At 43.6% G+C, this 25,515-nt stretch overlaps 2 protein-coding genes across 3 annotated transcripts; one reads left to right on the forward strand and one right to left on the reverse strand.

The window, feature by feature from the left end:
* Window positions 1-2,584: 2,584 nt before the first annotated feature.
* On the reverse strand, window positions 2,585-4,799 carry PIGW (phosphatidylinositol glycan anchor biosynthesis class W). Of its 2 annotated transcripts, none has more exons than XM_034068891.1 (2): window positions 4,783-4,799; window positions 2,585-4,118 (listed from the first exon to the last, which is right to left on the reverse strand). In XM_034068891.1, exon 2 carries the CDS (start codon window positions 4,102-4,104, stop codon window positions 2,590-2,592), a length of 1,515 nt encoding a protein of 504 aa, XP_033924782.1. In that variant the 5' UTR covers window positions 4,105-4,118; window positions 4,783-4,799; the 3' UTR covers window positions 2,585-2,589. The 2 variants fall into 2 exon arrangements, with proteins under 2 accessions (XP_033924782.1, XP_033924781.1); XM_034068890.1 differs by having other exon boundaries at window positions 4,746-4,795.
* A 98-nt stretch (window positions 4,800-4,897) lies between these two features.
* Window positions 4,898-25,494, forward strand: MYO19 (myosin XIX). Its single transcript, XM_034068827.1, has 25 exons — window positions 4,898-4,958; window positions 5,970-6,060; window positions 7,854-7,998; window positions 8,749-8,897; window positions 9,134-9,247; window positions 10,004-10,136; window positions 10,323-10,392; window positions 11,054-11,156; window positions 11,349-11,445; window positions 11,930-12,006; window positions 12,365-12,455; window positions 13,442-13,613; window positions 13,950-14,023; window positions 14,117-14,238; window positions 15,911-16,024; window positions 16,404-16,580; window positions 17,447-17,593; window positions 18,057-18,164; window positions 18,967-19,037; window positions 19,980-20,089; window positions 21,896-22,056; window positions 22,740-22,869; window positions 23,047-23,132; window positions 23,481-23,786; window positions 24,684-25,494. The coding sequence occupies exons 2-25, from the start codon at window positions 6,049-6,051 to the stop codon at window positions 24,810-24,812; spliced, it is 2,898 nt and encodes a 965-aa protein (XP_033924718.1). The 5' UTR covers window positions 4,898-4,958; window positions 5,970-6,048; the 3' UTR covers window positions 24,813-25,494.
* Window positions 25,495-25,515: the final 21 nt, after the last annotated feature.

Genomic DNA, 25,515 nt, shown 5'->3' on the forward strand with positions numbered 1-25,515 from the left:
GTGGAATTATGGCAGCAAAGACAAAACAATTTGTTTCCGCAGTCCTCTGCTTTCCTATTGTTCCCAAAGTCGGTGCCATGCTATAGTTGAACCCTTTTATTTGTACTAGTTGAAGTATCTTAAACTTGTACTAATTATGTAATAGCTAAATAAAAGTTTCTGATTTTTTAAATGTATCTTTGATCTGTACAATGTATCTTTGATCTTACTCCTCTAAACACACCCCAAAGCCAAATGAAATGCAGTGTTCTTGTTCCTACCAACCACTGAGCTAACAGCTATCAAGGTGCATGTGGAGAAAGTGTCTACAGCAGTACCACAACATTAACTTCTCTCACATCTCTCCCAACCCATTACAGTGCCATTTGCTTGTAGACTTGGTGATCAAAGAATGTGTGCTTGTGCTTCTTGCTTCTTTCAGAGGCATGGTTAATCATCTGTATCCATAGTTTAAACAGCATTAATAACTATGGCTGCTTCAGGGCAGAGCTTGCCATGTTTGTTATCGACAATAAGCAGTGAGAATTAATTGCCTCTCATTAAGTCAGTGGTGAACAACTTACTTTATACGGCTTTCAAAGCAGCAGACAGCCTCAAGATGAGGTACTGTAGCACTGCACAGGTTGTCCCCACTCTTCTGGTCACTTGTGCACCACAGTCTGCTTGGTTTGGGGCTGCAAACTACAGCTCCAGCCCTGGAGCGGGTGCCTAGCACCCTACTGTGTGTGTGGAGCTAACAGGGCTCGGTGCAGACACCACAGACCTCCCACGTCATCTCTGCTTCACAAACTGGAGTTGGTATGTAGTTTGCTGCTTGTCCAGACACAGCTCTGCTTTGTCACACCCAATTAATGCCTTCATTCTGAATCACATTGATAGACGTGTGCTCACAGGCAGAACTCACTGCAGGTCTTGGGCTTCAAGATTAATATCCATGAGTAGTTCTGCACGAGTGCATTGTGCCGTTCAGCTCACGCTGGAGACCCTTGTTCCCTAGCAAGGCTAGGAACTGTTCTAAATCAATACATACACAAGTTACCAGAAAACTTCTATAAACCGTGACAGTTGTTTATAAGACATTGTTGGCAACTGATTGCATTTATCCCCAGGATAATACAGGCTGGTTTTCTTTCATTCTGAAGACTCTATGGCTATAATTTGGATGTAAACAAGCATGAAATCAGCATGGCCACAGCCTGCAATCCTCAGACTTAACCTTTCCATTGGCCAGCAGCTAAGAGAACCTCATAAATTTCAGATTATTCCACAGCACGTCTGCCTTAAGGAATCTGATTTAGAAGCTTAATCTCCATGGGTTTTATGATTCATCACATTCGATCGACAACGAGAAATACAAAATGCAGCCCCATGTGCACTGCTTGGAACTCCACTGACATTACACATCACCAACTATCACCTGTATTCTACTTCTTAAGTATTTCTATCTCACATGAAATTCCTCACAATCTTTAAATGTATTTCTCTTACAACTTAACAAGGTCAGGAGGAACTGTCACACTTGGAAAGTGAACAAAGAGGATGCTGTGACAGAAACTGAGCACATCTGCTGGTACCCTGCCCCACTGCATCACGCTGCTTCCATTTGCATACTGTGTTTGCTAATAAAAATTAATACAGAATGTTCCCACTTGAAGACATCTCAGCTGTCAAGACACAGTACTAAATGAGCTGCTGCTTAAAATGATTTTATAGACAAGTAGGTGGGCCTTTGAGTACTTTCAAAGTAGAGCTGAAGACCATAGTTTACAGTGTTCCTAAAGATGAGCTGTCACAACATGCTGGTATGCAGGCTGGGGTGAATTAGTTTTGGATCTTTGTACTTTCTTACAAAAGGCTGTGCTGCTCTTAGTATCAAATTCCAACAACTGCTTTATGAATTCGTCCGCAGTTGAGTTTATCCTTTGGAGCATCACACTTTACCTGAGCTCTTTGTTTATGGTCATCAGTGAGTATGAAAATAAAGTTCAGCTTTACTTCAAAGGCTCACTTAGATTTCCGTATAGGATTAACATTCCACATACAATTACTGCTATCAAAGTCAAGCACATGCATAAATCTTTGCAGGACTGAGGCCAAAACAGCTTTAAGTATCCACTTACTGAATACATTTCATATAAAGAATTATTCTTAGCTGTTTCTTATGCAAGGGCCTCAAATAGGTAAATCCTGACACAGGTAAGTCTATAATTACTCATTTTTCTACTTCTTATCTGCTTTCTACTCTACACATTGCTACCTTGTTCCACCAGCACTTCACCGTTCACTACCCGTAAATGCAATGTTACTTTTCTGCATGAGTTCCTACAGGAGCAGCAGGAGTATCTGACAAACAATCTCAAAGCCTAGGTGTTCAGGAAAATGTGTACCAGCTCCAGCAGGTAACAGCATTGACTGTACGTGTTTTGTAAAGCAAACCATTGAAAACTAATCAATGCTAAACCATAAAAAGCTGTACTAAATTATAACTTACTGCAATAAGTACAGAAAAAGTACCAATTTTCCCCTTTAAATACCATCCTCCAACTACAGCAAACAAAGTTCAACTAGTCCACTGAAGACAGAGTGGAATCACCAAAACTTGAACACTATATTTTTGGCATGCATTATATACATAACTAAACAGTTAAAAAACATATACAGGTGTAGTATACATAATGTAAACACTGTCTTGCTGTGGATTGTATCTATAAGAATATTCACAGCACCAGTCATAACATTTGCTAGCAAGAAGAACAGTAACTGATTTTTATTGATAGCACTGATCAGGCACATGTGCTTGCCTTCCCTTCGGACAGGCACAGCCTCCAGTTCATGCTTTTTACTGGTACTGGGGGGCTGTACAACATCCCAGCAACAGGGCACGCTGGACCCCCTTACAAGCAGCTTTGTGAACACCAATGCGAGATCAGTCACCACTAAGCAGATAAAGAACATCAGGCAGTGAGCAACCACCCATAGGCAGTAGGAGAGATTGGCCATCCGACGGGACACGGGCTCCACGTACACTTGTGAGACGTGAAGGAAGAGGAAGAGCACAAGAACTGTGAGCAGTAAGAGACACACTGCCTCAGCCCAGCCTCTCACCGAGCTCCTGCGTGTCAGCAGCCATAGTCCCACCTGGACACTCGCCATGTATATAGCTAAATACCCAAAAAGAGAGAGCAGCCCTTCCCTGTTGGCATTTAAAAAGCCGACCCTCGTGTCTCTGCCGTTGCTGCCGTGCAAGATGAACATCTTCAGAGAGGTAGTGTTCAGAATAAGCTGATAAAGCACAGCGAGATTTACAGCAACAATCCAAGACTTATATTTTGGGAATACAGACAAAAGCAGAGATGCTGCAAGCCTCACAAATGCTAAGGTAAAGAAAAAATTCCAGTGCACTCCATACTCTGAAGTATGTTCATGGTAGTCTATGGATTTAACACTGAGCAGTCTCCCAACACCAAGGAAAATCAGCGGCCAAATGGATGAGAACTGCCTGGCCACACTGGAAAACTTTGGTTGTGTGACAGGAGACTTCTGTCTAACTTCAGAACAAACAAGTGCATTCCCAAAAACAAAAGCTCCAACCCCAAAATCCATAATTCCCGTTCCATAGGTCTCAGTTTTGGCATATCGCCGGGGATACTGTGGGAAATCCACTGCTAAAATGCTGATTGATGTCAAGATGTTGATATAAACGCGGAAGACGGTTATTGCTGGAATGTATTCTGGATCCAAGGACATCTTCTGGAAGTCTTTCACCATTTGCCTAAGAGCCACCCTGGGCTCCTGCTTTCTTCGGCTGTATATTCTGGAAAATATTCCAGCACAGAAGGCTGCAATGATAACTGGTATGAGAAAGATGACTGGAGACAAGACTGTGCAGGAGAACAGGAGAGGAGACACCAGCACAAGGAAGTCCAGCAGCAGGCTGTATGTCCTGGAACTTAGAGGTTTCCCATAGTGCAGGCAATACAAAATCAAGAGGAGTCCTCTGCTGAGCAGGCACAGTGGGGCTAGAGACAAACCTATAGAAATTTCCAGCAAGCTGGTTCCATTTAAGTCCCTGATAAAAGCTTCTTTCAGATGCTTTTGGGACATTCTTCTTGCTTTTCCTGAAAACACAAGCATAAACCTGAGTTAGTTTTGTCAAACAGGGAGCTTCGAACCTCACCAACATGCACCTTGTGTTCCAGTTCATTAAAATAAGCACTGATAATCACAAATCATCTGGTTTTCAGCTGCTCTTCAGTTAGAAGAACAAGGTAAAGCAAAACGCTGAGCCTTAGTGGTGGCTGGTGACAGCGAGCAGCCACCAGGCCCCTGCAAGGCCCAGCAATACAAGACCCTTAACATGGTTTTGCTGAGGATCTCTAAACCCCAAATGCTCTGTTGAACTGTGACTGCTCTTCCTGTATGCCCTGCTCTGTAGAACACAGTCGTGTTCTCTACAGTGTAAACGAAACAGGGATGTAAACCCGTGACCCCGCTGAAGCTCTGGGCCTGCACAGTGGGTGACAACGGCAGCAGCTATCAAGTGACACAAGTGCCAGCCCCACTGTGACCCCCACCAGGCTCCCCTGTTAAATGCCAGAAGGAAGCCGGCTCTGCCGCGTTCCTCGGGGGTTTCTCCGGCTCTAACCGGCCCCGGGCTGCGGGACACAGCCCGTAGGAGCACCGGTCACCACCGACCCCGCGGCTGCCCCGGCACAGGCCGAGGCCACAGAGCAGCCCCGGCTTACCCCGGTGTGCCCGACCTCCGGCCCCCGCCGCGCTCACCCCGCTGCCGGCCGCAGGTAAACACGGCCCGCGCCGCCCGGCCGCACTTTCGCCACGGGAAGCTGCAGCCTGCGCTTCCGCAGCGCCCGATTCACCGCGGCCCCAGCTCCGGCTCCGCCTCCTCCGGCCGCCGCGCTGCTCCGCCCGGTGACCGCTGCCCTGCTCCTCGGCCCGCGGTGAGTGAGCCCTGACCGGGAGGAGCCCTCAGCGGAGCCCTGGAGGGGCCTTCAGCCCCTGAGGGGTCCGGCTCTGCCGAGTGACCCGGTGGGAGGACACACACAGGCGGCAGGGACCTTGAGGCCCGGCGACCGTCGGATCCCGGCCCGGCAAAGCCTGTGGGAGGCTGGCTCGGTGCGGGGCTGGGGTAGGCACCGTGTGCCCCGGGAGCGGGTCCGGCTGGCACCGAGAGCTCCGCCGCCCGCTGTAAGTGATGCTTGTGCCGGGGAACAGCAGCGTAGCGAGGTTGGGAACGCTTTAAGGCAAGGAGGGTGTTGGTTGGTGGTTGTGTGCACCCTGAGCGCTGTGCACCTCAGGTCGGGGGGCAGAGTAGTCCTCAATGGTGTTTTCATGCCAGCGGGGAATGGAACGGGGATGGAATAGAATAAAAGGACTCGTTAGAATAGGAGCTTGGTAATGGCAGCTTCAGCTGCTGGAAGAAGGCAGGATTCTCGCTGGCTGTGTGACCGGAATCTGTGCCTATCACAGAAAACCGGAGCTGAGCCTGACTCACCTTGTGTTGGCTCCCACTGAGCTGCAGAGGGAACAGGGAGAGGACAGCAAGCCTATCTCGCTTCTGCTGCAGCACAAAGCTCCTCTGAGGCACTCCCTTTCCCAAGGGCACTGGCTGCTCCAGCGCCGTCTGACCCATGAATCTCTTCCATTTGTCCTAACAGGAGGAATTTAACAAAGAGAAAGTTGCAATTTGATGGCAAGAAACCTTGCTTTATTCACTCGATAGAAACAAAGCACTCCTGATGCAAGGGAAGATGTATTATTCCCTCCAAATAAGCTTTATTTGTAGGCTGTACAACTGTTACTCTGATAGTGTGGGTAGGCTTTCTAGCTCCAGCACTACCTGAGCCCCACTGGGATCAGTACTTCTGTCTGAAGCCTTTGGGCTCTGCTTGTGGAAGCCTGCAGAAAATGACATGTCCATGTTCTAAATGCCTTTGTATTTCTTTATTTAGGCATTCTTCAGTCTGGTTTGAATGAGACACTCTACAGTAAAGGCCCTCTCCAGCATTCCCATCCATAGGGCTGGACAAGATGCCAAAGCAGGTAAAAGGAATGTGCTAATTAAATTCTAGTGTCAGGAAAGAAATCTTGGCTTGTTTCCATGCAATCAGGATTAGGTAACTCCTAACATATATTCACTCCTGCCTCATGAATTGACTGTGTGGTTTTGAGTTGTATTGCACCAAGTGAGTGATTTTTGTTATGCCATTGGCTTTAATGGGGCAGGTGTTAATACATGTTTCAAGCCCATCCTTAAGGCTGTCTTTTCAGTGACGTTAGTGGACGCCTGAGCTCTGCAGTGTAGGTATCAGACGTGGTTGTACTTTCCGTTTTCATTGTGTTTTACTTTTGGCTCAGCAGTCACCACCTCTTCTCAAATGAAGTGGTGTTGAGAGGGGTGCCCTTTCTCAGGTCCTGCAATGTCAGCTGCACCATGGATTTGACTTGGCTGGTGCCAGTGTAATACAGTGATACATGGGTGAAAAGGGCAACTGGCAGAAGAAAAGGGCAATTGGCAGAAGCTCATCCTGTCCATGGAGTATTTCATAATTGCACATGTCTGCTGTCTGTGAAAGCAGCAGGCAGAGTAACAGAAATCACTTTGCTGGCAATGCCTAACTGTTGCTAAGCTTTTGTTTTCCCTTTGCTGTGTACAATTGTGTATGACTGGAAATGAACTACAAATGCTGTCTGCAAGAGATAATGATGCTCCTAAATAAGTATACTATTGTAGATGTGATAATTTGGTTTTGGTAATGTGTTAAAGGGGTTTTACAATATATGTCCCCCTTTATTAGCTTAGCTCATGTAGTAGGAATGCTGCTAACTAAATGTAGCACTTTTCCTGTATAAACAAGGTGATTCTGTTCATTGACTTTGTTAACCTGTAAAGAATTGCAGATTTGTGCCACCAAATACAAATGAGGAGGGCTAGATTGGAGAGCTTTCTGGCAAGGAGAAGGGGAATAGAAAAGGAATATCTAAAATGCAAAAAAGCAGGACTGGCATCTTTTTCCTTCTTCATTTTCCCTTCTAGCCTCTCCTTCTCTCCCAGAAATGACAAACAGGACCTGAAGTATTTCTTCTGGATAAGTTTTCCATTACCTTTGTACAACAAAGGTGTCCTTCCAACTAATATTGTCAAGGACATGAGAGCCCAGAGGCTGAGATTTAAATACTTGAAGTGATTCAAAGGGGACAAATCTTCACCTAATGCAGGCCAGCTCTTAACAACACCACTGTTTCTGTCCCCTGGCTTCAATGTGTGCACTCTGATTTCATTCTTGGGGCCCTCAATCTCTGCTCTAACAACGAAAGTCTCTGCTAGGAAAACTGCATTTCTGTTGGACCACAGCAGCTTTCAGCTCTACTTTAGCCTCTCTACAGCCAGTCCTTCCTGCTTCCCTTTGCCTAAGGCAGTGTTTGCATTGAATGCATGACATTCACAGGCCTAGAAGTATTCCAGTTGAGAACATTGTGTCTGCTGAACAACCTGCACAATTGCAGGCACCAGGTAGTGTGAGTCTAAGGACGCATTCTTTCCGAGTGCCTTTGCTTACAGCCAGAATTGCCAGCAGTGAATTCAGTTTACAGTGTTGCCAGCCTGCCATTTCTTGTATGCTAGATAATACCTTTCTAAAAACAGAGCACCCCATGGGAACCATTGATGCAGGGGGAGGGCAACCAGGAGGAAAGATATCTCCAACATGCTAAGTTATGACTCCTGCTGAGACTGAATTTCAGTTACATGGAAGCAGTAGAAGAACTGTAGTAGATGAGTTGAAAATCCAGCTGTATTCAGCCTTTGACTGGTGCTGATCTGACATCCTCTCCAGAAAAATGGCCCAAAAGAAGATTTTGCTATCCAGAATGACCTCAATGAATTGTTTGAGGAAGAAGTTAGAGCATTCCTCAGTGATGAAGAGAAACTGCATCTTTTTGACGACCTCACAAAGGTTAATCCGGTGACAACTACAACAGGTAAGCAGCCAGCCAGGCTAAAGAGTCACGTTCCCTGAGGAGTCACTTTCCCTGGTGGCTACTAATATGTGGTAGTTACTGTTCTCATTGCATTAATACTATCATGACCACAGTACTTAAAGACTCAAAGCCTAATAAAGCTTATTCAAAGCCTTAGAAAGACACATTTGGCTTGATTGAATTACTTTTTTTCCCAAATACTTTTACTGTAGCTTTGGCTGTGCTCTTATCAAGCTCTGCAGGCAGAGCTCACATTTATATTGTTGGTTCAGGTAGCCAGGGTGTGGTTGAGATTTAATGCCATTTGAAGGACTCCTGCATGACCTTGTGGGATAAGAACGTATTGGAAAACAAGGCTCTAACTTTGATTCAAAATATAGCCATGAAATTGGTTTTGAAAAGTAAATTGCTTGCCAGACTTTTAAGGATGATCCTGTTAAGAGAAGCTAAAGTCTGTTCCCAGTGCAGATGGGGAATTCTTGCCTCTGGTTGTCTGCAAGTGAGCAGATTTGCTTTTTAGAACTATAGGAAGCCTTAGAAAAGCACAGGATTTATTGAATGGAATAGTTAGCAGATCTCTTAAGGGCAACTCTTAAAGATTGTTATATATGTTAGCTCTATATCAGTCTTGATTACCTCATTCTCTATTAAACCTGATAGGTAACAAATCTGAAGATTTTTGTTACAAACAGACACAGGAAGAGTTGAATGCACTTTGCAAAAGATGCTAACAGAAGGTGTGTCTTTCAGTTCTGAAATGTCTTCAAGCAAGATATACAGTAAACTTGTTTTATACAAATGCTGGCTGCAGCCTGGTGGCTTTAAATCCGTTTCAGCCTGTCTCCTACCTCTATTCACCAGAGCTTATGAGAGAGTACCATGTTGCACTTCATCCTCAGGTAATCCTTCTATTTGAAATAACTGTCCCTCTGCAGAACCCAGATGTCAAGTTCTACAAAATCTCTAAGAGCAAAATAATCCTAAAGGATGAGCCCATGTCTAGTGGAATATGAGTTCCATTAAAAGAGCTCTGTTACCTGTTTTCAGATAAATTTGATAAGGCCTTTGCTGTCCAGTGCTGTTGAAGTGTGTAATTATGGTTCTCTTAAATGTGAACATTCTCTTTTACTGCCAGGATTTAAAACCTCACATCTTTGCAGTGGCTGAGCAAACCTACCGAAACGTCCAAAGCCAGATAGCCCCTGTAGACCAGTCTATAATTGTAAGTGGAGAAAGTGGTGCTGGGAAGGTAAGCAGATATTTTTGTGACATTGCTCTTCAGTTTTGAACTTTGCCAATGATTTGTAGGTTGCAGTATTTCAGTAAACAAGCAAAGAGGAAGAGAAAACCCCTGACAGAACATGTAGCCAGTGTGTTCTAGCACAGCTCGTTTGAAATATGCCTAAAGCATTAAGTGATTGTAGCAGTTAAATAGGCTGCTCTCTAGGTGACATTTGTGATTTCTTGGAGGGCTGGATTTGAATGATTCAACAAGGATCACATCTGAGTTAATTGCTCAGCCTAGTCCCTTAGGGAGCTAGTGTGAGTCTCAGCAAACCCTGTGTAGGCACTTACAAGCAGCAGAGAGTTCAGATCTGATCTTAAGCCCTTCTGTAACAGTTCATCCCTATTCAGGAAGATATTGAGGATATTTTTAAGCCTGAGAACAAAAGGATTTCCTGAGTGTTAATGACTCAAAGTCCACTTATATTTAGTTCATCTTAAGATACTACCTGTTAATTCTAGCTGAGTTTCTAGGTGGGTATGCCTTGATAAAACTGCCATTCTCAAGGCACTCCAGCCAATGGTGTTTAAATGTGTCTGTTGCACATAGGTATATACACAAAAAGATTCCACTGAACTAGAGTAGAACTGACCCAATCACTCTCTTCAGCATCGTTGCCAGCTGCATACTGTGTTTACATAAGCTAGCACTGTTTCACTAAGTGACATAACTAATAACATGGTACCAGCAAAGACCTGTTATCAAACCTCGTTCTTGCAGACTTGGACATCTCGCTGCCTTATGAAGTTCTATGCTTCTGTTGCTGCTCCAGTTATCTCCCCTAAAGGCAATGAAACTGTGGAAAGGATAGAGAAGAGAGTGTTGGATTCCAACCCTGTCATGGAAGCATTCGGTAAATAAGGCTTTTTTTAACAGCAGAAAGTAGTAGTGGCTAAGTCTAAACTACCTCTTGGTCCGGTCCTTAAAAGTCAAACTCTTCAAATACTGGAGCTATGTACAAATCACCCATAATACCTGTGTGTCCTACATGGAAGAGTGGAACCACTCTGATTATTCTCTGTCATTGGCAATTTCACAGGAAATGCATGTACCCTGCGGAATAACAACAGCAGCCGTTTTGGAAAGTATATCCAGCTTCAGTTAGACAGGTAATAACAATCACTGTGTAAAAACCTTATCTGTTGTCTTGAAATCCTGTCCAAGCCTATTACTTCTGAAGTCTGCATCATTGCAGCCTTCCTGTATCTGAAGGGGGACTACAGGATGCTGGGGAGGGACTCTTTATCAGAGACTGTAGTGACAGGACAAGGGGTAATGGATTTAAACTGAAACAGGGAAAGTTCAGGTTGGAGATAAGGAAGAAGTTCTTTACTGTAAGGGTGGTGAGGCACTGGCACAGGGTGTCCGGAGAGTGGTAAATGCTCCATCCCTGGCAGTGTTCAAGTCCAGGCTGGACAGAACCTTGGGTGCCATGGTTTAGTGTGAGGCCTCCCTGCCCGTGGCAGGGGATTGGAACTGGATGATCTTAAGGTGCTTTCCAACTACAGCAACTACAAACTACAGTTTACTAGCAGCTTACATTATCCTTTCTTTTTTTTCCTTGCAAGCTCTCTCCCTGATCTCTAAAAGGGCACAACAGAAAAACAGAGATGCAGTTAAGAACTCTGAATAAAATACAATATTAGGCTTGCACCAAACTGAAGGTGAAGTGCAAAACATTCACAGTCAGTCAGTATCATAATAACACATCACCTATGGGATTCTGTGAGGAAGTTTTGTTGAAATCTTTGCTATTTCCCCCCATTCTAGGTGTCACCATCTGACTAGTGCTTCCATTCAGACTTTCCTTTTGGAGAAGACCAGAGTTGCCTATCAGGCCCCCAATGAAAGAAACTTCCATATTTTTTATCAGGTTTGCCTTCAGTTAATTTTGCCAGATGTTTCTGACAAACAGTGGGGATGAAATCAGTTTTTCATATTTAACAGCCTCCCTGTCTGCCATGTATCCAAATGAAATCCTGCTCCCAGCATGTTATTCTTCATTGTCTATGAGCTGTAAATACCAAAGGCAGATTTCAGTCATTACCTTGTTTTCTGTCTCCAGATCACAAAAGGTGCTACTGCAGAGGAGAGGCTGGAATGGAACCTTCCAGAAGGGGCTGAGTATCGTTGGCTGCCAAATTCTGAAAGGAACTTAGATGGTAAAGATTAATTCCAGAGACTGTCCATTAATAACGGCTGTGACTTTAAAGGCAGGAAGGCAGAAATGTGTCTGTCCTATTAAATCTCATGACCCAGGTTGGGCAGCCAGCAGCAGACGTTGCAAAGCCACTTGCATTAAAGGGATTATTTTTAAGTTTCAGCTTGCACTTATTAAGAGTTTTCATCTGGCTTAAAAAAGCAGTTTCTGGCCTCATGAATTTGCATCTCTCTGTGGCTGTGTTTAGAAACTGTCTTGTCTTTGGATGTGCTTCTAACTGCTGCCTAACTTCAGAGCCCCAGAGAGTCAGTATTAAGTCAATGACTTAGTTCTCCAGTTCATACTGTGGGGTTTACCAAAAGCACATATGGCTTCCTTGATCTCCTTCCACAATTCCAGCTAACCTGGATGTGGTGTGGAGTGTTGCGCTTGCCTGTGTTTGTGTGCCTGGCTTTCTCTTAAACAGCACTTGTTTGGCTTTTCAGAGGACTGCTTCGAGGTGACCAGAGATGCAATGTTTCACTTGGGCATTGACCACTCCACACAGAACAATATTTTCAAGGTCAGGTACAAAGCATGGTCACCATGAGGCTGCTAATGGTGTCTGGAATGTCTCTCTAGTGTGGGGTTTCTGCAGAAGTAAATCTGTATCAATGTACAGAGGATGGCTTGTTTGGTGCTGCTGACTGGAGGGTCTACACCTACACATTAGGTTGCATAGCTAAATATTAGATCCTGGCTAAAAGCCTGCACCTGTGAACTTTAGTTTTCCTTCAGTAATTGCAGCTTTAGGAAATAACATAGAAGCTTGGAATCTACTTGCCTTTTTGTGTGTGTGGAAGTGTTTTGATTTGTCCTGTTCATGGGACTAAAGGAGGGTTAAGAGCTCTGTTTTAGAAAGCTGAATGATTATATTTCAGGTACTTTCAGGCCTTCTTCATCTTGGGAACGTTCAATTCTCTAATCCAGTGGATGAATCTCAGCCTTGTGAACTAGAAGACAAAACCAAAGGTGAGGCAACAAGCATGTCAGGCTCCAGAGAGTCTTGTTATCTTAGTGCAGATGCCTGACGGAAAGGATTTACTGTGCTTCTCTGCTTGATAGGAGGAGACTCAAGGTCACAGGCAGCCCAAAATCATGGTTTCATAGTACTGCACAAACAAAAACTGAATGCTCCCCTGCTCTGAGAGACAATATGCTTCCCTTATAGGGCAACGCAGCTGCAACATTAGACAGTCATTTCAGAAGGATTATTGGCAGAACTGTTACTCCTGATTGCAATCTTACACTGACATCACAAGACGTCCAGAAATCTGACCCAGAGTGGAGAGCAGGGCTTGTAAAATGGAAGCTTTGGAGTTTTCATGGTTAACACTTAGTAACAGCAAATCTGTTAAATTGCAGTGGAGGACACAGGTTGTTCTGCTCGTGTGGTTCTAGTTTTCCTTCAGAAATAAAACACTGTCCTGAATAATGACGTTTCCTACTGTTAACTCACATACTCTGAAGTCACACTACCTAATATTCAAATAGTTTTGCCTACAGCTCAGGTTAGCAGGATCTTAAATGCTTTGTTAGCAGATACTCATTCTTCTGTATTTCCCTATTATCCCCAAAATCCCTGGTTTTTTTCTGGTCATTATTGATTTCTCTATCTGGATTTAGACGTATCTGCTCAAAAAAAGGTGAAAACAAAGACGTACCTAGAGAGTAAAATGCCTGCTTCAGTGTAGCAAACATCAGACTTCTTGGTACTATCGTTTAATTTCAAATAGAGTACCTGAAACTCCACAGGTCCTGTACATCCAAATTATGAGTCGAGTCTCGCTAAACTTTCTCCCAACTTTGGACAAAAAGATCCAAAATCCACATTTCAGTTGGCTAGCTCATGGAAGTGTCATTTTTCTGTACTGTCTCTAGACTTCCCATCACCTTAAAGGGGCTGCATTCATTTGACACTCCAGATAACCTTGCCATGTATTTTTTCCCCAAACAAGACTCTGTGAAGACTGCTGGAGCTTTGCTGCACATCCCTGTTGAGGAGCTCCTGGAGTCGCTAAGGATTCGAACAATAACTGCTGGAAAACAACAACAGGTCTTCAAGAAGCCATGCTCCAGAGCCGAGTGTGAGACCAGGAGGGACTGCCTTGCCAAAGTGATTTATGCCAAGTAAGGACACATAGGTCAGGCTGCTGTGCTAATCCATGCAACTTTGTGAGAGAGTAGGGAGGCCAGAAAGATTGACTCTCCCTGCATTTCTGCTTGGATTCAATAATGGTATAACCCTCCCTTCCCCTCTCAACACACCCTTGATTCATTCATGGATAGGACATAGCTGCAGACCTCCTAGAGAGATCTTCAGAGAACTGCTGTTCCATGTCAGCAAGCAGCATGTCAGGGTTTTGTTTCTTCCATGTGATACTGGTATAAACAGCAGCAAAAGAATACTACTCTGATTGTTGTAAGCAAGGGCTTTCCAACTAATCCGTTTGTCAATGTCTGCAGATTGTTTGAGTGGCTCGTTTTGGTCATAAATGAAAGCATCTATGCAGATCCATCAGCGTGGACCAACTTCATAGGTATGGTTATTCAACCCTAGTTTAACTGAGTAACCATAAGTCCTTCAAGCTACTCCTAGAACAAAATGCACTGTCTTCCCATATTCCTTCTAGGTTTGTTGGATGTTTACGGTTTTGAAGCCTTCCCTGAAAACAACTTGGAACAGCTTTGTATTAACTACGCCAACGAGAAACTGCAGCAGCACTTTGTAGCTCACTATCTGAAAGCACAACAGGTAATACTCCACTAAGATCTAATGTTAAATATCTAATTTTAAAACAGCATATTTTGTCTCTTTACTTATATTCCTGTGCCTCTAGTCAGATTGCAGCCTTCAGTTGAGTAAGTAATGCCACAGACATCAGTAGGTTGTGAGTAACAATTGTTTTGTTAAAGAGAGTGTGGGCCAGTTGATGGAATGAGACAGCTTTCCCCCTGGGCACTGGAAATCTGTTCCCTTACACAGCTCCATTGGCTTTGTGGCTTCTTAAACCATTTGCTTTCCCTCAAAGAGCTGAACACTTTAAATTCTTGAGGTAAGTGTACCTAAGTTGAGTCTTTTGGAAGCTACTGCTTATAAACATGTTAATCCTCTTCATCAAGTATAAAGCACCTAAATGGGTGGGGAGCTTCCAGACCTGACCATAGTGGGAAGGCAGAGAGCCCAACAGAGCCTTGTAATCTAATCATCAACAGGACGTGGTACCTGATGGTGGCCTTTTGCCATAGGAGAGCAGCTTCATAAACCCAGTTGTCATGCCAGTACCTTGAAAGACAAAAACACACTGTGCATCAGCTGTTATGTTTGAATGAGAAGGTACACAGATTGGGTTGTTTCACAGTAGAGAAGGTATTTGCACCATCCTAAATACACTGCAGTCACTTGCCTAACTGGTCACACACTGTTTGTTCCATTTCTCATCTGAGTGCTCTGAAAGCTGCAGAGTTCCTGCTTGGACTGCTACTCTAATAGATGTACTTCAGTCCTCATTGGATTTCTCCACATTACAGATACATTACCACAGTGCTCTTAGCCATTAACTGGAATTGGGGAAATTGCTTTCCTTATGGCACCAACATGCTGGCACCTTCTGCCTCGTGGCATAGTTCTGTCAGTTTATTCAGGAGATAAGTAGCTCTTTGAGCTTAATTAATGCTTTCATATAACCAGCCTTTTTTTCCTGCCTATCTTCCCCAGTATGCCAGGGGTTAATGGTCAGTGAAGATGGAAAGCAAGTTCAAGCACACAATTACTTTCCTTGTAACTGATTCATGACCGCTGTTTATACTATCATTCCCTGTCTGCCCTTTTACCTCTCTTGACCTGACTGTATCCCAAACCACTTAAACACCATTAGTGGCTGTGCTGAGCAAGCTTTTGGCAGGAGACTTCTAAAATAACTGGCCAGAGCCTGTGCTTGTTAAACACTCCTGCCAGTTTGTTCTGTAATTCAGCATAAATATTGCATGAATTATGTCAACCAATATCTTTCTGCACTACCTTTTGGATCAGGCTTTGTGTTAAATGATGCCCAGCTCCATAGTAAAGTCTGGCACACAACGGTTGGTTTAGGGCTATGTCCTAATCTAAGGAGGAGTTCCACACGTTCCTTGCCCTTCAGGGAAAAGCCCAGTATAGCCAGGAGAGGCTTAGTGTGACTGCAGCCTCTGTTTACTCTGGAAAGCAGCCATGCTGTGCTCTTTGATAAAGCTACCTGGGGTAGAATATCCTCCTTTGTTTTCTTCCCCTCAAGACTGCTGTTGAACACAAGCTGAGTTTCGGATGAGCTGGCTGAGCCTGGGATTAACTTGTTAAACAGTAACTGCATCAGACTGCAAAAAGGCATCCAGTTCCTTGGGTTCTAGTGCCCTCTGCTGCAGAATAACTGGGCTTTCTCTTACTGCAGGAAGAATATGCAGCTGAAGGCTTACAGTGGTCTTTCATCAACTACCAGGATAACCAGAAGTGCCTTGATCTGATAGAGGGCAATCCTCTCAGCATTTTTTCTTTGCTGAATGAGGTAAGTGTTGATCTAAACCCGCAATGTGTTTGTCCTAGTTGCCTGCCTTCCATCCCATGCCACCAAAGAAAACACAAACCCTTTATAGAAGGAAGCTTGTCAGCTATGGAATTTCTGCAGAGCTTATTTTTTAAAAGCATCGTGGTGCTGCTTCTTCCTATTCCAAGTTGTCTTTTTCCCTTTCTTCTGGATATTCTGATTCAAATATGAAGCCTCAGTTACATTTCTGGGGGGTTGTTTTTCTCCCCAGTATTTCAGGGCTTGCATACTCAAAGCAACTCTAAAAGTAAAATGTCTGATGTTAAAGTGGTTTAGCTTTTAAAGACAGTTCTTTATGATGAATAAGAGATGTTGCAATTTTGTGTCCTTTGCCATGCAGGAGTGCCGTCTGAATAGATCCTCTAACACTGACCTCTTTCAAACTCGGATTGAGAAGGCCTTGTCTCATAATCAATGTTTAAGTCGAAACAAGTTTAGTAAGAAGCCTAACTTTATTATTTCACATTATGCTGGCAAAGTCTGCTATCAGTTGGCAGCAATGGTGGAGAAAAATAAGGTAGGTATTTTCAGGAAGAGCTGTTAAAAATAGATCAACCTTACAGACCTAAGGCAATTTAAACCAAAGCACCTCCAACAAGTATATTCAGTGATGCTTATTGGATAGACATACCTCCTTGATTCGGAAATAAATCCTTCAGGCCACGTAAAACTGGGTGACACTCTTGGTCTGGTTTTCAGTGAACTATCAGTGGCACCAGCAAATGCTTTGGCAGCAGAACTTTCAGCTGAGCATTAAGTGGACCGTGTATCACCAAAGCTTCTTCCATGCCTGAGAGAGCAGAAAAGTTGGTGACATCAGGGCATTTCTATAACCATAAATTAGCACTTCCATAAATGTAGCACTTCCCCCCACATTCAGGTAAATTTATGAGCAACAAGAGCATGGACTCAACTACTGAAAGTTCTGCTATACCAGGAAATTCAGCTTGCGGCCTCATTGTGCCATCAGGGAATAAGTGAAACAGTCCGCAGACATTGAGGGTCCCTTGTCAGTTCTGACACTACCAGCAATTACAGCAAGTGGTATTAGGTCATGCAATCAAATATCATCTCTTAATTAAAAGGAAGACTTTCTAGTACCTGCTGCAGACTGTCCTGCAGGGATTAAACTAGTCCTGAGACTTCCAGCTCACTTCAGTTGTACAAGGACGACGTTAGGAGCAGTCATACACTGAACTATATTTGCTAAATGTTCCTGAACATGACTGTGAATGAATGTATGTAGTCAGGTTTGAAACCACAGCCATCACAGCTGGCATCAGAAATACTGTTCCACTTAGATATGCAGATTTTTAGTCATTTTCAAAGGTGGCAGGTTTCTGTCTAAGTCCCCATCCTTATGAGTGATGTTTGCGTTTGCAGGACCCCATTGCACCAGAACTGGTCCAGGTTCTGCAGAATTCAAAGGACCCTTTGCTTCAGAAATTATTTCCTGTGACAGAAAGGAACCAAAATAACATCAAATCCCAGAACAGAGCAGCCGTGGTGACAGTGGTGGCCAAGTTCAAGGTACACCCTATTGAAGATTCTGCTTTCTGCTGCTATCTTCATAACTAGATGAGGAAACAGTAGAGTTGGACCAAGATCAGTAAATACTATTAAAACAAAACAAGTGTAAACCAGAACTAGCTTCAGATTTCTGATATTCTCTGTGTTTAACTCACTCCAATTTTACCTTTAACAGTTGGGCATCTGTCTTTGTGAGGCTGCTTCCTGCCTCTTCCTTGAGTTTCAGCTGATGTCCTGCTAGAATTTTGGAAACTTTCTGAATTTACCATCCACAATGTTACAGAGGAACCCAGAGAGTGATTTTTTTTGCTCAAGCTGCCCCTATGGCAGAGCTCTGCTAATGCTGCATCTGTAAAGCCAGCCTTGCAAAGTACTGCTTCATGGTTTTTACAGCAGAGCTCTGATCAGCTCAACTACCCATGGAGGGGGAGTCCCTGGTTAAACCTGTATCTGTTTTCTACAGGGTTCACTCGAACATCTCATGCAGATCCTGAATAGCACCACACCACATTATATCCGATGCATCAAGCCTAATGCCGACTGCAAGGCAATGACTTTTAAAAGAGAAGAGGTAACTTTTCAAAAGCCTTTCCTCACAGGTTCAATGAGAAGCTTCCCAGAGACATTGTGTAGGGCTTTGCATTGGATCTTTCATGGTCTTGAGTTACTTGCAAAGCTCTTCTCACAGCACATTTTAAAATAGCTTTTTCTCCTTTGGAGCTTCCAAGATAAATGTCCTTTCAGAATCACTGATGATGCTTGTCTAAAATGGAACTAGTAAGCACAACAGCTCTTCCAGATGCAGCTTAACTCATTGCTGTATGAGTTCTCCTACCAGAGTGCTCCTGAGTTGTTTAGGGTGCTGCCATCTCAGCCCTCAAAACAGGTAAAGGTGATCTGACTGCTCAGCAGTCCTGGTCACACAGATACCTTCATGGTAAATGCCCACAACAAAACTTTGCTTGCTCCTGGAGTCTGGTCTAGGACAAGTTAGATGAGATCAGCCAACAAGAATGCCTTTGGGAGCAGAGCAGCAGATGCTGAAGCTATAACTAGAGAACCTCATCTGACGCAAAGACAAGCAGCTAGAGTAGTACTGCTTCATTTTAAACACTTGAAGAATCTGCTGATGGCATGCAAGCAGTATTAAAATACCAGCACTGGCTTTTCATATTGTGTGGAGGGTGTGTGGGTACTGCAAGAGAGGGCACATGAGGACTGTCTCACTGTGTTAGCTCTGCCTTGACCCTGCACTGGGTGTTACTGGCAGGCTCTGAGCTCAGCTGCACATGGCTTGGGTTGAGCACACCCTGGGCAGACCTTAGCAGCAGCTTCCACAGTGGTTACCTAACCCATCTCAATTTATGCCTCAGGTTCTCAGCCAGCTTCAGGCGTGTGGAATTGTTGAAGCCATCACCATCAGTGCAGCAGGCTTCCCTGTTAGGTAAGTCCAAACTTCTTGAGCAATGTGCTCCATAATGCATTTCTATAGCAATTAGTGACATGTTAGTGTTCCAGAGGATCTTATAAGCAGGAAATCCAAATAGTTTGCATTGTTTCTCTTTCTGAAGCTGATTCCTTCAAAGGTGTCTGAAATATTCTGCTCACTGCTTGCATTTAAGCTAATTTGAGCACCTCTTTCACATTTTGGAGACAAAAATATCCGTTGCAAATCTGGACTGCTGTTCTGCACTTTGGATTATGAAACTCTGCTCATTCAGCAAGTCCAGAAGTGCAGTAACAGTCTAAAAAAGCAGTGCTAGCACAACTTGCACTCAAAGCAATGGGATTCTTAAAAATACACTAAATACTAACAAAGTCCAGATGTGTCTATAACACACCCCTGGTCCAAGAGCTCACTGTGCCTTTCCAGTCTGAGAAGCTGTGGAAGAGATGTTTTGATGTGGACTATTATGTACTAAAACTTTCTAATGGAATGTGGCTTCACAGTGACATTTTCAGCAACTAAAACAAAATGATAAATGGCATTCATCTAAAGGCAGTCCTCTCCAAGTTGAGCAGCTCATTGCAGCCAGTGCCTTTGCTGGGCTTTTGTGACCACATTCAGAGGACAGAGAGAATGAGGCCCGAGCTACTACATTTTTGACAGCTCAGGATCGATGGGGTGAATCTCACTGTTACCATGAACAAGCACAATTCCCACCCACTCTTTGTTACAGTCAAAAGTCACCATTACTGGGCAATAGGCAGTCCCTGAATTCCTTCAGAAATCCATGCTTTCTTGCATGTTGGTGACTACAAAAGCATCAGTGCACTTGCATTCTATCTTTGAAGCTATTCTGCACCATCTTACCCTCAACAGATCGGTTGTTTACTCTCTAGCAAATGATACTTGCCTAGGATTAACTGTATGTTTGTCTGTCAGAATCCCTCTCCAGAGTTTCACTGAGCGCTATGAAATACTGAGACCATCACATGGATCCAATAAAAACAGAGGCTGTGATAAAAGCAACTATCATACTGCTGAGCAAAATGGTATGTTTCTTTAGATAATCCCTCTGCCATCAAGTAAAATGATCACTGTGCCAATTCGATATCGCATAGATCAGACACAATCACTGTATTCACCACTAAGGGCACCACTGTTCTCAAGATATTTTTCTAATCTATCACCAACTTGAGTTTCTAATTTGCCTGATGCTTACAACAGGCTCTTAAAAAGTGTGAATCTTTCATCTGTTTGTGTTCCTCTTGGGAAGAACAAGTACAGTTACAATGGTGTTTCGGGTCCCCTCAATATAATTTGGAGTTTGTTCTTGAGTAGATGTGAAAACCACTTACCTTTTTGCTTATATTCCTTCTCTTTCCTTCTCTTTTCCCCCACCTTGTTTTCTTGCCGAATGCTCTGACCTTCTACCTTACCTGGATTCTGCTGCTGCTTCTACCTTTTGCAAACTCCTGTATGTGATTCTTTTTAATAAGCAAGAGTGAGGATGGACTTTAAAAAACACAATCCAGTCTGCAAGGTAACATCTTTGGTATGAATTCCTGAAAGGAGCAATTCAGATGGATACTGAAAGTTACTGCAACCCCCTTCTCTCTCCCAGATTAATCCTATCTTCACCTAATGGGTTTAGTAACCAGAAGATGTGGGAAGCAGGACCAGTGAGTACCAGCCTGTATCAGATAGGTAAAATGGCTGGAAATCCATGCACCTTGCAGAAATGGAATGAAGTAATGAAGTACAGGCTGGAAAATGACTTACACACCCTATCCTTGCCCCTCAATTACAAACCCATTATCTGAAATGCCTCACTGTGATATGTTACTAGTGCTTTTTATCTTCAAACAAAGCAAAATCATTTCCTAAACATGGGGATAAGCTTTTGATTCCTTTATCAGCCCAGCTCTGTGAACACCACCATAGTCACCAGATGTCTTCCTGTAAGCTAGAATTGCTTATATTTGTTTTCAGTACATTAAAATGCTCTCATCTCCTTAGAAATATTTATAGCAGAAAAGCAAACAGTATCCAGGATGGAAAGATACAAAGACCATCAAGTTCCGGCACTGGGCATGCAGAAACTCATGCAGCATTGCCTTGAACAACACAATCTCTTTCAAAGACAGGTCTGAATTAAGTCTACCTCTATTTCCAAACAGATTAATCTGGCTAACCTGTTTGTCCCATAACAAAGAATTGTGTGCTATGTCCCCAAAATGGTTTTAATAACCTCTTATTGCTGCAATAAAATCCTGCTTAGTACATGCCCCTGTAGCTGCTTCTGATGCCCTGTGAAAGCTGTAGAGTTGTATAGAATTTGTTTTCCATTTCACATCTTTCAGTACCTTAAGGCTAGGAGTCTTAATTCCTTGTTTTTGTTGTGTTCCAAATAGCTTTGAGATTTGCTATTCCATCAGATTTTCTTAGGACTGAGCTGCTCAACTCTATTCTTAATTGCATTGCTGTTGCTTTCTAATGTTTCCATGTAGGAGGCTTTAAACAATGTGAGAACAGCTGAGCCCTCCATTTGTTACATTTGAGACTTGACATTTGTTACCTATGGATAGGTTGTAAGTTAGGCAATAAGACAGCACCTAAACTACATCCTAATTAAAACACGCTGTGCTGGCTTTCTCATTGCTAGCACATGGTGAAAACTACCCTGTCACATTCTTCCCATAAGCCCAGCTAGATCTAGTGATGTGGCAGCCACCACCTCCGCCTCTCTTGTAGGTGTATCCCCCCTTTTGATGGTCAAGAAATCTCAGTGTAAAGACAATTACTCAGTCCTGATTCCCAAGTTTCGTGACACGTTCTCTTCAATGCTCCATTTGCAGGCAAGACTCCAGTGGCAGATGATGCCAGAGCATCACGCTCTCTGGTGTTTGAGATCCTTCAGAATGTGACTGGACAAAGTGCTGCTGAGCAGACAGGGAATGGAGCAGAAAACACATCAGTGTACTGCGGCAAAACCAAAGTATTTATGGCGAATTCTGTGGTAAGAGTGCTATTGCCTTGGCTAACAGTTCCGGAGTGTACTTCTGTAATGGGGATTCTGGCACAGAGCATCATGGGTTAGGCAATACTCCTATTGCCAGCGTGACCACAGCTTGGCATTTTCCTTCCAATTATTAAACTAAATCAAATACCCATTAGAATCCAACTATCAAAAGCACTTTGTTTAAAGGTGGCCTTATCGCTAACAGACAAGGAGCTGCATTCATGTTTAGTGTTGTCAGCATCCTCCCAGCTCCAGTAAAGGCTGCAGCTTTCCTTAGCTTCTGCTGACAGACTTACTCTGGAAGGCTTAAGCAGCTTCTCTGTAAAAGAGGTGAAGGAGATCAAGTCAGTTTGCAAAGTTTATATACTGGAGGATGCAGCCATAAAAGAACACCTTTCAATGGAGCTAACTTTAAGCTGGCTGCTACTATGAAATTGGGAGTCTCCACTTTTTCCTACAACACTCTTCCCCCGCCTCAGATACTTATATTTCTATTTGACATGTTATCCAGTAAGCACCAATGAAGTGCTCTCACTTCTAAACCCTAATCCAGCAGTCTTAAGATACTGATGCATGCACGTGGTTTTCTAACAAACACCAAGAGGCTGTAGAAGAGGGAGGATTTGTAAGCACAACTCCATCCCCAAGTACTAACTGCAGGCTCATATCCCCTGTTGCAGCTGGAGCAGCTGGAAGCTAGAAGAGCAGAGGTGCTAAATGAGAAAGCATTTTGCATTCAGTGTTTCTGGAGAAGATTTAAACAGAGGAAACTAGCAAAGGAGAGATGGTCTGCAACTGTCATCCAAGCAGGTAATTTGGTAAGGTGGCTGAACATAACAAGTAACATTTCCAGTTACACTGGGTGTTGGAAGTGGCAAGAGTGATTCTGGTAACTGAGTATGGAAAAGCTGAAGTGCCATTGCTTACATTGTGTGTAGGAGCTTCTGAGATTCTTTGTACTCAGGTCTCTTTTAATTCAATCTTCAGCTGTTCGTTCCTGGTTAGCCAAGAATCGCTTCCAAAGGATGCGCAGGGCTGCTCGTGTTATTAAGCGTGGCTGGAGGAAATGGAAAGTAAGTACATTGGTACAGGAACACATTGAAATTGAGTGACTGAGGCTTTTTAGTGTCTGAGAAAGACTCTGCCTCTGTCAGGGAACTGCACAAAACCAGTACTGTCACTGCTTCAGAACACTGTTCTCAAGCTGAAGATGGATGCCAGGTCTTGCGCAACTGCTTCTACTGGGTAGCAGCATAGACTGCAGGATAAATTTGTTCCTTCCTTCATGAAATGGGAAGACCCCAGGGGGTGTCCTGCCCTTTAAGATGCCCTGTCTTTTAGACTCTTAAGTTTTGCAGTTTAAAATGTTCAAGTTGTTTGTGAATCTTGGTCAAGAATATTTTTCTGCATCTCTTCATCAGGCAAAAATGGCTGCATTAGCAGCAGCAGAATTGGATGAGGGTGAAGAAAAAGGGTTCTCCGTTCCTGGACCTACACTGATCTCAGCCAAACCACCTTGCTCTTTGGAAACAACTTGGCCTCTGCAGGCAATAATTCAGTTCTGGCCTCTTGGCCTTGTCCTGGCTGCTGCACCCGTTACTGTAACAGGGCCTCGGAGGGACTTGTCCTTGCTGGCATGTCTCAAAGTGCTTCAGGAGAATGACTGCTACAAGGTGGAAAGCTGCTTCTTCGGCTGTGGCATCACCTCCATTAGAGCTCTCCCACAGGTAATAAACCTCATGCACTTGAGTCAGCAGCATGATGAAGCTGCCATTAGTGAAGGAACCTGAACTCTGCTATGGAGCAGAGCAACTGAAATCTTCTCCCACTGCCCTTGATACACAAGGATTACTTTAACACCATGGGTCAAGCTGGACATGGGTCTGAGTTCAGACTTTCAGCTAAGCATGAAAACTCTCATCTCTGCCTCAGGAACAAACTGATCAAAGCTATGCTTTAGACATGGAAAGCACAGAATCCTAATACAGGCTCTGCTATTATGTACTGGGTTTTCTGCTTAGGGGATTCAAGTTGCACAACAGGTGAACACATGAAAACGAATGTGCTTGGGGAAAAGCCACTGGGTGTATTAAAAAATCCCAGTGCTTCTCTATTAACAAGTAACTGCACAGACTGATTCACACAGAGGTTTTCATGCAGAAAGTGAGGAGCAAATCTCAAGTATTTAAACTCCTATGCACATGCAGAATAGTCTTAGACACCACTTAACTACAAACGAGCCACAGCCCACACTGGCTTCTCTCAGAAATTACACTCTGGTTACAAATCACCTTGTGCTTGGCTTTTGTTGATAAATTGTTGAAGTTACATAAAATTATGTGCACAAGAATGCAGCCTGTCACAAGCAGGAAGCAGCAGTACTAAGTTCAGTACTAACTCCTCAAATCCTCAGAGTTTAAGCTAATTTAGGTTCAAATTACAGTACTGGTACTCTCTGTAATAATAATTTATCTTAAATCCATTTGTACTAGGACTCCTGTGGAGGTCTTCCTCTATTCCTATTCACTAATTCACTATACACTGAAGCATTCCTTAGTCTGAACAGAAAAAACAGCTCAAAATGGGGCAGGAACATCAGCTGACCTCTCCTCTTCTTCTTGCAGGGCTCTGTCAAGTTCCACTGTAAGAAGTCCCCCCTGCATTACGCAGATGTCAGCCCCCACACGGATGCCTACTCCATCACTGGGTTTAACCAGATATTACTGGACAGAAAGAACCTCCTTCCAACATAGCTTTTGGCCATCTTAATGGACTTTTTCCTTCAGGGAAGGGCTGTCTGCAAGCTGCTGCTTTCGAATTACTCAACATCCATATCTGCTGCTACCTCAGAGCTTTCTATATCAAGGCATTGTATGTATAATATGCTTCAAATTTAAAATGGGGGGGGGGAATTCCTCCTCTCATACACACGCACATACTAAATATCAGTACTATGAGAATATTCACCATAATTAAAAGAAATCAAATGCTTTAAGCAGTAAATACTTGAACTGAACATTTGTGGCACCACCTGGGAGAAGTAAGAGGCTGATAATGAACGAGCAAACATTTCTGATACATGCTGGATTCCTGTTGGGAGTCACTAACATAATGTTTCTGACTGGGACTGAAGAATGAGGAGCAGCCAACTGTACCACTAAAGGCAGATGTCTCAGGGAAAAGCAAGATTGAACATTTGGGTTTTATCTACACAACCAAAATACATGTACCCTCCCAGCTGCCATGCATTTCTAGCACTCCCTTGTCAACAGCATGGCCTCTGCCACGGGGCCAGGGTTTTGCCCAGAGATGCTCTACACCGCCTGTTTGCTGCTTGTATCAGCCTTGAAAGTGTTCAGCTCTCCTGTGTAAATACCACTTTTAAATAAACCATTGAATACCTTGTAAAGGTGCCTGACCATATGCAACAAGGTTTAGTTAACAAAATCACTTCGT

Source organism: Melopsittacus undulatus, chromosome 13, assembly GCF_012275295.1.
Source record: "Melopsittacus undulatus isolate bMelUnd1 chromosome 13, bMelUnd1.mat.Z, whole genome shotgun sequence".
In the NCBI taxonomy this organism is placed as follows: Eukaryota; Metazoa; Chordata; class Aves; order Psittaciformes; family Psittaculidae; genus Melopsittacus; species Melopsittacus undulatus.

Excerpts from the sequence above, each read along its gene's own strand:
- PIGW (XM_034068891.1), bottom strand. The coding sequence starts at position 4,104 with ATGTCCCAAAAGCATCTGAAAGAAGCTTTTATCAGGGACTTAAATGGA.
- MYO19 (XM_034068827.1), top strand. Across the intron at positions 14,024-14,116 it reads AGCGTGGACCAACTTCATAG|GTTTGTTGGATGTTTACGGT; the intron begins GTATGGTTATTC and ends TATTCCTTCTAG. Across the intron at positions 17,594-18,056 it reads CAGTGGTGGCCAAGTTCAAG|GGTTCACTCGAACATCTCAT; the intron begins GTACACCCTATT and ends TGTTTTCTACAG.